Raw genomic sequence first — 15092 nt, forward strand, 5'->3', positions numbered from 1 at the left:
TGCAATCACAGAATTTGAATTGAAGGAGAGGTGCCCTGTAACTGTAATTAGTATAGCATATAGCTCATTAGGCAAGACAGTGGGTAAGCCGTGGTTTTCTGTCCGAAAGGATTACATTTCTGGCATCTTCTCTATAATTGTATTTAGAATTGTTTTTTTTTGTTATCCATCCAACTTCAAAGGCAGCAACAGGAGGGTTGTACTCGTTGGATGATTACAAAGAAAATCTCGAGCTTATATTGGTCATAGGTATGGTTCAAGAAGCTTGTTCGGATTGGTCACGGGCATGATCAGAAGCTTGGAAAGCTGAGATGCACACTATTTGTGAAGAGTACAATGGAATGTAAAGCAAAGCATGTGGGTAACTTATGATTTATTAATCATACGTTTTCTTTTTTAATGGAAATCATGTATGTCAATTTATATGGGCAAGTAGCGTCATTTGAATCAAGGTTAACTCTTGAGACAATGAGTTCTTGGTCCCTTGTTTCCATTTGTTGGGATAAAATGTTAAAAATTAGGTTAGATTCAAAGTTTGGGTTTTCTTAATACAATAAATATAAGGAATGAGATTTGAAGCTTCAATTGTAAGAGATGCATTTATTAGGGAATAAGTTTCTTAGGCTTTTGAAGGAAGTTGACTTTTGGGTTAGCTTTGACTTGACATGATGCTTAAACGTGTAGGTTTAAGGTTTGTACAAGTCCAAGTCCAAGTCCAAGTCTAGCGGGCGCAACACACCTTGGGCTCGGATTGAGGGTCTACTTTCAATCGCAATCTCATGGCCTACCTCTTGGACTTGTCTCATTACATCAAGTTTGGGTCCGATTTGAGGTAACCCATTCAATTAGCCTATTAAACATTTTTTTTAAAAAAAAAAAAATATATTTTTTTAGAACTTTCTTATCTAAATGTAAATTTTTTATTGAAATTATATGCCACAATTCTATTAAAATCCTGTTTTTTTGTTTTTTTTAATAGTGAGAGACGCCACTATATGTATGATGTCTAATATACGTAAGAAGTTATGTAAAATAATTTTATAAATGATGCCTAGACTTGAAATGTACTGACCCGCTTTTCGATATTTCTAATCATGATGGGACACAAAGAATTTAAAATTTAAATATGCATTCAAGTTTGTTTAAAAATACTATTTAAACTTAGAAAACTTTTATTTTTAAAAGAAATAATTAAAAAAAAAAAAAACTTGTGTGACTAGTGTTTGAAGTATAATTTAGTCTATCGATAATATGATAATAGTGGTGCAAAGGCTTAATGTATAGGGAATTATACTAAAGGAGATAAATCATCGTGGTAGTGATCAAGATTGCTTTAGTGTCAATCGTTTTGATCTATATAAAAACTTTCTAGGACAAAGTATTTGAGGATCACCTAAAATGTCAAACACTATAACACGTCTCGGGATCTTCTCTAGAGAAAATGGGCTGAGAGTATATTGGGTATAAGAGTATATCCTGAGACATATATAAAGTCATTAATATAATTTTCAATCATATATACTTAACATATAAGAGGATCATATTCAAGAAATGTAAAAAATGATATGTATTACATTATATCCGGTTAGATACTGATTTGATTCAGATCGTTCATGTGGAGACAAGTGAACGAGTATGTTTCATACCATGAATTTGTACAAGTCCTTGAAATAGAGTTTAATTAAGAGAGAGAGAAAAAAAAAAAAAAAACATACAAAATTATGGGTTCTTCACATCCTCATCTTGTTCTTCAAGATAATACAAGCGGCATAACGCTTCATGGCTTCCTCCTCTTCCTCCATATTTATGAACCCAACTCCACACCTTTTCAATTCAATATTCTTCGAAACAGATCCACCATAGTTAACTTGTAACAAGAACCGAAATTCAATCTCTCTAAATCCCTTCATCTTCCTCCTCAGCAACTGGGTTCGAGCCAAAACAAACAACCAAATATGATCCATTTTCCTCATCCCAGAAATCGTCAACCCATTAACAATAACATCTCCCTTCTTCAAATTCCCCTCATCTGGGCTCCTTCCGGCGACAGAAGCAATAATGGAGCCGGAAACATCACCCCCGCCGTCGCCGTCGCCGCCGCCACACACGACACATAGAGCAAAGCGAATCAAATTAGAATTTGGCGCGGTCGGATCCCATTCGACAGTAATCGAAGACCCCATTTTTGTGGTGAACCAATCAGGAATCTCACTCCCAGGAATCATGACATTGAATGCACCATTTCGAAGCAACATGCTCTGCATCCAAGAAACGATCAATCTCTGAAGCTTTTTATTGCCACCCAATTGATAGCAGTTCATAAGATTCAACTCTGTCATGAAATACAATTGCTCTGTTTTTAACATCTCTGGAATGGATACAAGCGAGCCGCAATCCTTCGACAAGATCCTTAAAATTCTCGGTGGCAGCTCGGGGATGCACAAAAGCTTCTTGCATCGATTCAAATTCAATCTTTTCAGGTTTTGCAGCTGAGAGATTGTTGTCGGAAGCTGACTGAATTTATTGCCACTCAAATTCAGCTCTGTTAATGAAACCAAACACTCAATCCCTTCTGGAATGGATTTGAGGTTGCAGTAGCTGAGATTCAGTTTGGTCAGAGAGAACAGAGTGGCAAATAACGGGACCCCAATTGGAGAATCATCGGCCATTGAAGCTCTGCAAACACAAAGGAACAGGCGTGTCATGATATCACATGTGCTCTGTTCATGCTCTGTTATGGAGGTGTGGTCGAAACAGAGTTGGACTAATGCATTTGTGTTGCCGGAAAATTGTGGGATGTTCTTGAGCTTTGAACAGCCTGAAAGAATCAGTACTTGAAGGGATTTGATGTTAATTTGGGTTGGAAGATTGGTGAGATTGATGCAATCTTTCAGATTCAGAAAAATAAGGTTTTTTGCAGCGAAAATGGATGGATGAATGATGATCAAACTGGTGCAGCCTTCGAGCTCTAATCTCTCGAGATTTGGAATTTCTTCGAAATTTGGAGTGTTTGTCAAGTTCTTAGAGTGGTTTAGATTGATATACTTCAAGTTCTTCAGATGCTGTCACAAATGGATCACATAATAATAGTTCGATAGTAGCTCGAAATGTCCATTTTGTTGGATGAAAGTGTCGCACGACAGTTAATTTAGGGAATGATCATGAGTTTATAATTAAAGAATACACTCTCTATTGGTACGAGGCATTTTGGGAAAACCCAATGCAAAGCCATGAGAGCTTAGGCTCAAAGTGGACAATATCATACCATTGTAGGGAGTCGTGTGGACAATATCATACTATTGTGGAGAGTCGTGTTCGTCTAACACATTTAACTAATAAAATGAGAAAATTTGATAAAGAAACCTAATTTAACAAGAATAACATCACTGACATAACAGGTTAGTATTCTACGAAGTGTCTTATAATTTCGTTCCGATTTGTGTTAATAAAGGGTGCGAGTGTTTCCCACGATCAGTTATGTTCATCAATTTCATGGGGATGAAGATTAAAACAGGAGGTGGAAATGGGGATGGAGAAGTATTCCCCGTCACCACCGACCTGTCCCATAAACATCTCTAGTAATAGCTAATTAAATAAGATGATTACCTTGTTTCCGAGCCAAAATTGTTTCAAATTGCTATGGCACATGTGGAGGCCAATAAGATTATTATGTTGGGAACTCAAGGGCAGAAATTCCATGGGAAATCTATCCCATTTCAAGTATCTTATCTCCGTTGGGAACCAATGTTCTAAGTCATTTTCTAATCTCTCGTACTTAAATTGGTTCATACTCCAAAACCTTTAAGGACTTCAACAATACGATTTAGAAGCAACCTGAAACCATTAAGAAACAAATGGAACATAATCGATGTCAATTACGTCAACTTAAGAATACCCTCCTTATTTCTTTACTCGACTGATACGTATAGTCCGTGATGTCAAGGTCGAGAGAGATCTTACCAGAGTTTTCGATCTTGTTCACGAGTACCTCGATCTATCGAAACGGTTTATCCTCGTCCACTCCGGCTGCCCTCGTAGTCTCCTTTCTCTCCCTCTACGCCTTGTGTGTTGGTTTGCTTCCCATGGAAGATACTTGTGATGTATGCAATCTTAAAAAAGACAACAACTTGGGAGCTGGGATCCATTCATCATCCACTAAACACAATTCTTTTATGTTTTGTTTCTCAATCAAAACCTGTTCCCATTATATTTTAGGTCAAATTTTGTGTCCGCTCAATTAACAAAAACATTATTTTACGTGTGTGGTGTGTTAGATGATGCACTGTTCTCCTTGGTGGCATCATGACACTCGTCTGGGCTCTCATGTGACCGGACGGGCGCCACTTGAGGGTCGCCGCTTCTCTTGTTGTAACGTGAGAGTCACAATCTACTCTCTTCATAGTTAGGTTGTGACATTCTCCCCCGTCCTCAATGACTTACCTCGGAGCACAATCATTGTTAGGTTAAAAAAAAAACTTTTAAACTTAAACTTTCAATAATATCCTCAACACTTTGAAACATATCCTCACGTTTTAATTTAACCCTTTCCTTTATTGTTCGTAATATTTAAAAACTTGTTTGAGAGTTATTTTAGGACAATTGTTTTTAGCTCGTTATTTAATTATAATTAATTTTTGTCCAGTGTGTTCGATTATAAATACATTTAATGTTGGTTTCACACTATTTTTTTTAGTAAGTTTATTTTAAATTTTTAATGTTTGGTTTTAGGTGGTGTCCCATTCTATTTGTTTGTGCCTTGTTGTCCTTTGGCTTAATTCAAATAATTGTGCTTTGTTCACAATTTTATGTTGGCCGACTCCTAATTGCAATGTTATGATAGTCGGTGATGTTAATCTTGAAATAAATTGTCGTTTTATGCATAGTGTCACCGTCGTACCTTTCGAATCTTGCTAGGTCATGATCGTAACACAATTATGATAAGTCTTAAGGAAAACTCAAATTCCATTATAGTTTTTTCATCCGGCTTTCCAGCTTCATCGGACTTCAGGTTATGTTCTCTTTCGTCGATTGAATACAACTCATGGGGAAACTAAACTTTGTTCGGTCATGCACGCTCCTCGTGCATGCATGTTCATGTGCTTGCGACTCTAGTTGTCTTGTCTCTACCATAGACCAAGTCTTATGGTTCAACCTTGCCTCTTCTCTAGGCTCATGTCCTTCAAATGCAATGTTGTATCTCATTTCATTGTTTTGATTTCCATCATAGCCCGCACAGCTTCATGATGGAATTTCAAGTTTGGAGAATTTTCGGCTCGTTTAACGTCTGGGATACCATCGACGACTTTTTGTTCGTGTTTTAGGGCGATTTGGAAAAGCTACTTTCTCTTTCTAATATCCCAACAATTTTCCTACGAAATACTATCGAAGAAAATGAGCCTATAATAGTATATATTAGCGCTTAAAATCAAAACTCAAATTTGAAAACCTTAATTGGGCCTTTGAAGAACGCGGTGAAAAACTAGATAGTTTTCGACACTACTATGAGAAATGTTCAAATTTGATGGTTTTGACACGTATGATCGACAACACACACTACAAATTTTTGTTGCTCTTGCGAATTTTCGGTTCATTCAATGTTAGGATACTATCGACGACATTTTGTTCGTGCTTTAGGTTAGTTCTAAAAAGTTACTTTCTTTTTCTAATATTTCAACCATCTTCATAGGAAACAGTATTAGGACTTGAGTTTAGAAGAATTAGAGCCTATAACACTATAGATAGGCGCTTAAAACCGAAACTCAAATTTGGAAGCCCTAATTGGGCCTTTGAAGAACACGGTGAAAAACTTGAGTTACGGTCAATATTTTTTCGAATCTACTATGAAGAACATTTAAATATGATGGTTTTGATACGTGATCGGCAACCAACACCAAAAATTGTTTTTGCTCTCGACCAATTTTCATATCGTTCAACGTCGGGGGTACCATCAACGCCTTTTTGTTCATATTTTAGAGTAGTTTTGAAAAGTTATATTCTTTTTCTAATTTCTTTAATTAATCAATTTTCGTTTGTTAACTTTAAGTCACTCCACTGTAAACCTAGAGTTGCACTCTTATGTACTTTATAACAACGGTGCATATTTGTATAATTATTACAAGTAAGTCGATCATTTCGCAAATTATTTTTAATTACAGATGAGTCAAAAGTCTATTTTATCCCTAGTCTATCACACCTTAAATACAATCAATTTTCTAACCAATAATTTATTTAAATCATAAAATTGACACTTAAACTATCATCATAAGAGTGAATTCCGTTTCTTATTGGTTAAGTCTCTTAATGTTCATGTTCACGTTCACGTTCACGAAACTTACCGTTCCTTATTTGGTTAAGCATCTTAATGTTTGACACATAAAGTCTGGCTATAAAAGCCATTTTCACCCATACAACAAAGAGAACAACCACTCAAAGTTCATAATTCAATAATAACTAAAATCAAGTTCTATAATTATTCCGTAAAATATTAATATTACAAATCAATTAATTTATAAAGAGATAAAATGTTTGTTGATCTAGTGTTATACAAACTCATTACATAATATTTCCATAGATATCGATGAACCTATTTTTTTTTATACATTCGATAATATTTAATTACAAATAAAATAATCAAAAGGGTTATAACATCATGAAGTATGGGTTCTAAAATAAAGACAGAAACGAACTATCTTCCTATATTTATGGAGGCAGAAGAGATGGGGCCGACCGACATGGACGAAGAACTGTTCCACATTGTTGAAACCTCCTTAGCCATGGATCTTGAACTAGACTCGAACAGAGCTTGATAGACAGCCCACGGCTCCAGTGCTGGCAGTGGGTCTTCTCCATTAAGGAACCTCGTGACTTGCCTTATGCAGGGGCGAGCTTCTGGGTTCCACTGAGTACAGAGAAGCCCAAGTTTGAGCACCATCTCCATCTCCTCCACCTTATAATCCGAACCCAACTTCGGATCAGCCACATGAACAACATTACCCGTTTCATACAACTTCATCACCCAATCCACCAATACAAACTGCCCTGATCCCAGAGGCTTTCTTCCACATGCCACTTCCAGCACCACTACTCCATACGCATACACATCCGCGCTCTTCGACGCCTTCCCCGTTCGAAACAACTCCGGCGGTATGTAGCCGATTGTCCCGACAACTTTCGTCGTGTGCGATACTTGGTTGTGGTCGTATTGCCTCGACAAACCGAAATCGCTCAATCGAGCATTCATGTCGTCGTCTATTAGAACATTGCTCGGCTTTACATCTCGGTGGATTACCACTTGCTCCCAATCTTCATGGAGATATAGTAATCCTGCAGCAATGCCTTTGAGGATGTTCAATCTTTGCTCCCAATTCAAAACGAAGTTTTGAATTGGATGATACAAAAGAGAATGAAGGCTCCCATTTGAGATATAATCGTAAACTATGAGAAGATCGTTGTTTTTCTTGCACCATCCTTGAAGATTAACCAAGTTCTTGTGTCTTAATCTTCCCAAGCTTTCGATTTCCGCTGCGAATTCCTTCAATCCTTGGCTCGAGTTTCTTTTTACTCGCTTTACAGCAATCTCAGCTCCAGTTGAACGTAACGAGCCTTTATATACCGACCCGAATCCTCCGATTCCGATTTGCTGGCAGTCTTTAAATCCGTTTGTTGCTGTGTAGAGGTCTTTGTAACTGAATCTGTGAGGGCAATCTTTTTCCCAGTCCTCTAAACTCTCAGCTTTCCTCATTTTTCTAAACAAGAAGGCTAAGACAACAATTCCCACAATGACCAGAATCGATGAAACTAATACAATAACCATAAACTGGGGATTGGATGCACGAGGATGGCTCTGCCGTTCTGGTTCTATGGGAAGGAGAGAGTACCTCAGCGGCCGTGCCGGTGCATTCACGGCGAAACTCCATCCCAGAATGTAATGAGAGCTTGTTTCGATTCCGGTCGACGCAGCGAAGCCAACGTACATTTTTTCCTTTAGAACAGGAGTTAAATCAATAGGACAGGAAAGGAGTGGCTTCTCCGGTTTTTGATCTGTCAAAAGGCCTATAAAAACACTCGCACTTTTTCTGGAACCATCATATTCAATCCAAACAGCAATTGGGTCACCGGAATCAATCAAGATATGGTCCAAAATGGTATCATTAAAATAGGAATAAGAAGCATGTTGGGAGGAAACAGATACAACACCATTGATGTTAATCCCAACATCGTTTCCTCTGGAGTTCTTGAGCTCATCATGTCCTTTAACAGTGTCAAATTCAACAGCAAATATATGGTTGGATACGCTTCCATCGTTAGAACGATTGAATAATCCAAGGAAGTGCCCACTTTCAGCACCTTCAAACTTGGTTGATGGAGCCAAGGTGAATGCAAAGACGTGGCCGCCATGGCCGGGGCTGGATGGTTTAATGGCAAACACAAAAGTTGTGGAGAAAGATGAAAGAGAAGTGTTATTAATCAGGTGAATGGCATCAGGGTAGAATGCATGGCCTATGACATTTTGTGAAGTGTTGGTGAGCCTCAATGCACCAGATGGCATCACAACTGCGGCTCCATCGCGAACCAATCTTTTTCCTTGGCTAAATCCATTGTATAATAAAGAAGATTCTGCAGAGAAAGCTGCTATATGCAAGAAGATGAAAAGAAAAGCTAAAGGATTTGGAAGAGCCATGTGCCTTTGGAAGAAAGCTCTAATCAGCTCCAGAAAAGAAAGAAAAAAACATGGCTATCCATATGAATGAACACCGTTGTTAATATAAATGAAGGGAGCTTTGAATTGGTCGCAATTGGAAGCCAGACTTATATGGATTACTGATGGGGATGGGAGAGCCGTGTGAACATTGAATGGTTTGATGGGGAAGTTCTGAAATTTCAAAGCTTCAGACCCAAATGAATCTTCTAAGAAACAAAAACTAATGCCACACATAATTTCTGAATAATACACAAAAAGTAAATGAACTTGTGAATTTTCTCGGTTGTTTGGAAAAACTAGAAATAAGAGATCCTGAAAAGTCCTTTTGAAAAATTAAAGAGATTAAGAATCAATACACGTTTTCTTGTTATCAGTAAGACGTCAACATCAAAACAAGTCAATCGAGTTGAGCTAATTGAGCCAAGTTTGTCAAACTGGGTTAGGCAAGTCGAGTTGAGTCGTGCTAACCATGCTAGCCTAAGTCAAGTCTATCCTCGAAAGTGCACACTTGAAACCGTATTTCTATCCTATATATCATGGAAGAATGCGCCTACAAGTGTAACGGCCCAGATCCACCCCTGGCAGATATTGTCTTCTTTGGGCAGCCCTTTGAGTTTCCCCTCAAGGCTTTAAAACGCATCTGCTAGAGGAAGGTTTCCACATTCTCACAAGAGTGTTTTGTTCTCCTCCCCAATCAATATGGGACATCACAACAAGATATGCTCACTAAATCCTAGTTCATATCACACCTTTCACAAAAATCCTAATTGATTTACGCGTCACACGGTGTGTATGATTGAGTACTATACTGGTGTTAAATACACTGTTTCTTCATCTCGTTTCTAGTTTGAGTTCACGTAGGTCTAGCTGAACTAAATTTGTGCATAAAACTTCAATAGAAAAAATGAAGTCATTAATTGGAAGATTGATCACAAAAATAGGAAACCAATGAGACTTTTCAAAGTAAGTTTTTCGAGCATTGGCTCTAATTTTCCAACTTTGTGGTCATTAGGATTGGAGTTAGAAATGCGTTCTTATTCAAACTAAACGCTCTCCAATATTATGTTCCGCAAGTCCCCTTAATATCGAAGCAAACTCCTCTCTTTATATAAGATTTCAACCACTTGAAAGCCACTACGAAGCCGCCACTGTTTGAATGACATTCCTTTTGCATGTTAGGTGTGTATGCGCCATATAATTTGCTGACAGGCTGCTTAACCACTTCATGCATGCAACATCTTTTCGTTGCACTAACTATGGGTACTGGAAAGAGTACTAAGAGAGTGCAACCGTGGGTAGCACAGGAATTAACGTGTTGTACGAGGAGACAAAGACTTCAAGAGGTATTGGAAAAAGTACTTCAAATGAGATTGCAAAAGCCTAGCACCACACTAAAGAAATCTCGACCAAATGTCAAGTATGCCCTACAAGATGCAACGAATGTGATGGCATTGCCCAACTTGTTAAATATGTATGATGCAGAAAGGGTATTCCGATCATCTACATGCACCTAAAAGTTATGAAGAAAATCTTACGGTATATTTGGGGGACTGAATCCTTCGGGTTATTCAACACTAAAGTTCATGCTAGATGGATATTTTGATAGTGATTGGTGTAGCGATGTGGATGATCGGAAGAGTACATTAGGATTCATGTTCTTTTTGGGGGACACAGTATGTACGTGACTTTCAAAGAAACAACCGATAGAAAACTACCCAAATTTATTTGGATAGCACATCTGCTATCGAATTGGCGAAGAATCCTGTTCACAATTAAAGAAGCATGCATACTGATCTGAAGTTCCATTTTATTCGAGAGCATATGAAGGAAAAGGAGATAGAGCTAGTGCATGTGAAAAGGGAAGACCAAGTAGCTAATATCTTTACGAAGCCTAGTGCCTGTATGAAAGATGGAAGAGAATTAAGTTTCAGGCCTAATGAACTTAATTCATCGACATGAACAAATATTGAAAAGGCCAAATTTAAGAAGTTTATTGGATACATCATTTGGTAGATACAATCATCGTTGTTCACAACAGAACAATATCCCAAAAGGATATTTCATTTAAATTTGACATGTTAGGTCTTAGAAGAGAGTGAACATTATATACAACAGTTTCTACTGAGGTTCAGCACATAGAATACCAGCCCTCAGTACAAGTTCTCGAACCTGGTAAAGCATGGACCAGCAAGAATCAATTTCACAAAAGGGTCAACATAGTTCAACGCAAATGCATGGACCAGATAGAATATAAACCAAAGCCACGAATCTCAGTCAAGATATCAAGAGAAAACAGCGAGGGTCAACTTGCTTAACCAGAGAATCAAAGAAAAGAAGAAAACAAAACGTTCATAAGGAGGGAATATTTTAGGCACTGATTTTTTCCGCTTCTCTTTTGTTTTAATATCTTTTTGTATTAAATGTTATCATCAAGAGCTATCTTTTCTCTAATTTGGTGTGGTGAGCGTATCTTAAAGGAAATTAACACGTGAGAAGGAAAAAGGAAAAGTACCTCATACTATCTTCAACGCCCATTCTCCCAAGCTGTGTATATTTTTGACTGCATTAAGTTAGCCATTTTGGAGTTCCGGTGTTCAGCTGATGTGGGGTAACTAAGAATCATTACTTCTGTTTCACTTATAGGCCTGTGATCTTCTTGGTTATAGTGTTCTTTCAGTGACACACAATTCCTAGCAAGTACATAACGTAAACCGAGCGGGAGCTTCGGTAATGACTGGAGCCTACTGCAGTTGTCCAAGACAAGGCATCTGAGATTGATAAGCTGACACAAACTATTAGGCAGGTTGGCGAAAAAGTTCCTGCTTAGATCCAGAAACTGCAATGAAGACAGACAGCTGAGGTTGTTGGGTAGGTCTCCATCTACCAGCTTGCAATCACTAAAAATCAGAACTTTTACAGAATGAAAATTCGATAGGCAAGTCATCAACTTCAAACCAAATGAATGTGAATTATAATTCCTTGGCGTATCCCAAAATGGGAAGAACGAATAGCAGAACTTTCGGGACAGGCCTTCGCAGTTGAATACTTCGAGGTTCGCCAGAAGTCGTAGAGACAATGGGACATGACTAATAGAAGTACCACTCACATCAAGCTTCTTTAAACAAGAAATGTTTCCCAAGCTGTATGGAATTTGATCAAGCTTTGAGCAGCCACCCAATGCAAGATGTTTAAGCGATGTCATGCAACCAATCGAGTCTGGGAGTGTAAGAAGATTATTGCAGTTTCTAAGATCCAACAATTCGAGGCCAGTGAGTTTTCCAATCGACTGATGCAATTCTCGAATAGCAGTGTCATCTAAATGAAGCTCTGTCATAAGTTTCATGTTTTCCACAATCTCTGGAAAATTTTCAAGTCTTGAACAACCAGAAAGAACAAGAATCTTTAGTGATTCGAAACAAATATTAAAAGGGATTCTTTTGAGAGATTTGCAATCCTTAAGATCCAATAAGATGAGATGTTTCAGAGCACCGACAGATTGATGAAGCTCCTGCAGTCTTATACAACCATTCAAGACCAATCTCTCAAGATTTGGCACCATTGACAAATTAGGGGTCTTGATCAAGAACTCAGAATTACTAAGGTTTATTATCTTCAATTTATCTAACCTCTGTTAAAAAAAGGACATGGCTACAAGAATGTCATGATATTATCAATTCAACCGTTAAAGAAAATTAAACAATGCTATTGACAAAAGTGACGTACCTTTTCTCCCTTCCAAAGATTTTCAAGGCAGCTATTCGGTAAACTGAGTTCCAATAGTTCACTCGGCTGGAAACGTGACGGTAAATGTCTTAAAGGATATCCATGCCAACTAAGAAGTCTCAACTTATCTGAGAGATACTCAAGATCTCCAGAAAGGAACACATTATGAACAAGCAACACTTTCAGGCCGGTCATTGACGAAAAGAACTTGGCATTTAAGTGTGACTCTCCATGCTCGTCCAAGTCTAAGACTATTGATTCAATGTCTTCTACTCCCTAAGAATATGCAAGGAGGTGAATTCAAAGTTCAAAAAGTGCTTGTTTCTGAACTAAGAGTAACATTGCTTACATTCTTTATTGAAGCTTTACCTGACTATGTCTCAAAGCATGGTTGACATCCTTTCGACGCCACAGCCTAGAACATTTTCCTGACGACTCCTCAAGAAAAATTTCTTGACCTAATTTTTTGAGTAAATTATGCACCTGTATTTTGTTACCGTGCATGGTTATGAGGGATTTCTCCTGCAAAATTTTTAGTCCATCAGCAGCATCAATTCCAAAACTCTTGAACGTGTCAATGACTTGGTCTTTGCTCCTTCCTGTAAGAAAACAAGCAATATCCAAAAAGATTCTCCTCTCTTGCATTTCAAGTGCATCATAACTCATTTTCAAGTTTTCATAGACTTCCTTGTTTAAACAAACATTTAAATTTTTTACAGCATCTTCCCACGACCGAACCAATCTACCGTGCAAGGAAGACCCAAGAACCTTAAGTTCTGATGGGAGGCCCTCAGCATGTTTTATAAACTGCATACAAAGATCCAAATAACCTTTCTTAAAAGACTTGACCCCAAATGCTTCATGACAGAAGAGCTGAAGAGCCTCTTCATCATTAAAACTCTCAACATTGTATCGCCTATCAACTCCAAGAGAAACAAGCAAACCTTCATCTCTAGTTGTAATAATGACTCTACTTCCAAAACCAAGACATTCTTCTCCTCCTATCAGTTCTTTCACCTGGCTCACATGATCAACATCGTCAAGAACAACAAAAACTTTTTGATTTCGTAGGTTTTCCTTTATCATTGCAGCTCCATCACCGTCTTTAATGCGAACTTTTCCTTTCAATAGAGTCATGGAAAGAAGTTTCTCCTGCAAGGATACCAAGCCTCCAACATTCTTTAAAGCTTGCCTAACATTCCGCAGAATGCAACTTCCATGAAATTCACGGGCAACAATTTTGTAAAGAGCTCTGGCAATAGTTGTTTTGCCTATTCCACCCATCCCCCATATCCCAATAAAGCGCACATCATCCAGCCCCATGCCCAAAAGCATATTTATTCTGCTTAATCTCAAGTTCATGCCAACCAAATTTTCATCATTGCTAAGTAAATCAGGACGCAGATGATTGAAAACATGCTTAACAATTTCTTGGACTTTCTCTGTTTCGGTCCTGTTCATAATACAACTACCTAAATTCAATTTCAAGTTCTAAATTCAATTTCCAAGGGACACGAGAACTTTGATACTCATGTACAAGAGAGAAGGAGCAAGGAATCATACTCGTCATTTACATGCCATCCAAAGAGCCCTCCAACTTCTCTCATGGCATACCTCCAGCTCTGAACCTCTTCGAAATTCTCCTTGATGTTATTCTCGTGGTCAATAAAGAAATTTTCATAAATTCCAGTAGGACTGATGACATCGAAGGAATTAATTTTGTGGAAAACCACGAGAACCGTTTGACCTAATGTGTTCTTGCAGTGGACGATCTTAGCCAATTCCCTCAAGCACCACTTGGAATCCGCATAGCGTTGAGATAGAATAACAATGGTGGAGCGCGACTCCTCAATCGCTTTGATCAGCACGTCGGCAATGGCCTTCCCTCTCTCGAGCTCATCGTCATCTCTGAAAACCACAATGCCTTGTCGCCTGAGAGCTTCATAAAGATGGTTGGTAATGGTCTTGCGAGTGTCCTCGCCTCTGAAGCTCAGAAAAACGTCATACGACCATCTAGGAGAAGAAGAAGAAGAAGAAGAAGAAGCAGCTGATTTCTCTGCGATTGAGGAAGCCATTCACAACTTGATCCGGCTGCCGGAGAAGAATTACAGGGAAGCGAAGCATTCGAAGTTGATGAAAAATGTTACGAAATCTGGACTTTCCATTGATTTTCAGAAACTTTTTCCACGGTTCCGCTCTATCAGACGACTGACGATTGAAGTTTGAAGTGCTGACCATTTTTCTTTTTCTTTTTCTTTTTCTTTTTCTTAAATATTCTTTTTATTATTTTATATAAAATAATTAAACAAACAATATAGTTTGAAACAAATAATAAAAATAGAACAGAGTTCTTGTCTCTATTCGAATATGTCTTTTTGTAATTTATTTGAGACCAAATTTTTTTGTTTAATTAAGGATTTGTTTATTTGATAGGTTGGGTTTAGTGTATCTTAAACCTAACCATGGTTTTGACTAATTTCAATCTTTTTTATTTAAATTTTAATATTAGTTACAGTAATAATTCTTTTTTTTTTTAATTATTCTTTCTTTCTCTCTCTTTGCTTATCTTTTTCGTTTTTTACTATTATTATTATTATTTGTTTTTTAAATTACTTTTTTAAATTCCTAAACTTTTATTTCAACCACTTTGACCAAGTAGAAACGCATT

At 37.7% G+C, this 15092-nt stretch overlaps 2 protein-coding genes across 3 annotated transcripts; both read right to left on the minus strand.

The window, feature by feature from the left end:
- Positions 1 to 1543: 1543 nt before the first annotated feature.
- On the minus strand, positions 1544 to 4070 carry LOC111438903 (disease resistance-like protein CSA1). 2 transcript variants are annotated; one of them, XM_023076734.1, is made up of 3 exons: positions 3961 to 4070; positions 3607 to 3834; positions 1544 to 2676 (listed from the first exon to the last, which is right to left on the minus strand). In XM_023076734.1, exon 3 carries the CDS (start codon positions 2667 to 2669, stop codon positions 1731 to 1733), a length of 939 nt encoding a protein of 312 aa, XP_022932502.1. In that variant the 5' UTR covers positions 2670 to 2676; positions 3607 to 3834; positions 3961 to 4070; the 3' UTR covers positions 1544 to 1730. The 2 variants fall into 2 exon arrangements, with proteins under 2 accessions (XP_022932502.1, XP_022932501.1); XM_023076733.1 differs by having other exon boundaries at positions 1544 to 3062.
- Positions 4071 to 6575: 2505 nt separating this feature from the next.
- On the minus strand, positions 6576 to 14650 carry LOC111438877 (TMV resistance protein N-like). The gene is made up of 6 exons (XM_023076703.1): positions 13988 to 14650; positions 12794 to 13877; positions 12425 to 12700; positions 11231 to 12329; positions 8822 to 8940; positions 6576 to 8734 (listed from the first exon to the last, which is right to left on the minus strand). Exons 1-6 carry the CDS (start codon positions 14497 to 14499, stop codon positions 6686 to 6688), a joined length of 5139 nt encoding a protein of 1712 aa, XP_022932471.1. The 5' UTR covers positions 14500 to 14650; the 3' UTR covers positions 6576 to 6685.
- Between the last annotated feature and the right edge of the window lie 442 nt (positions 14651 to 15092).

The sequence above is a fragment of the Cucurbita moschata genome, unplaced genomic scaffold (assembly GCF_002738365.1).
Source record: "Cucurbita moschata cultivar Rifu unplaced genomic scaffold, Cmos_1.0 Cmo_Scf00083, whole genome shotgun sequence".
In the NCBI taxonomy this organism is placed as follows: Eukaryota; Viridiplantae; Streptophyta; class Magnoliopsida; order Cucurbitales; family Cucurbitaceae; genus Cucurbita; species Cucurbita moschata.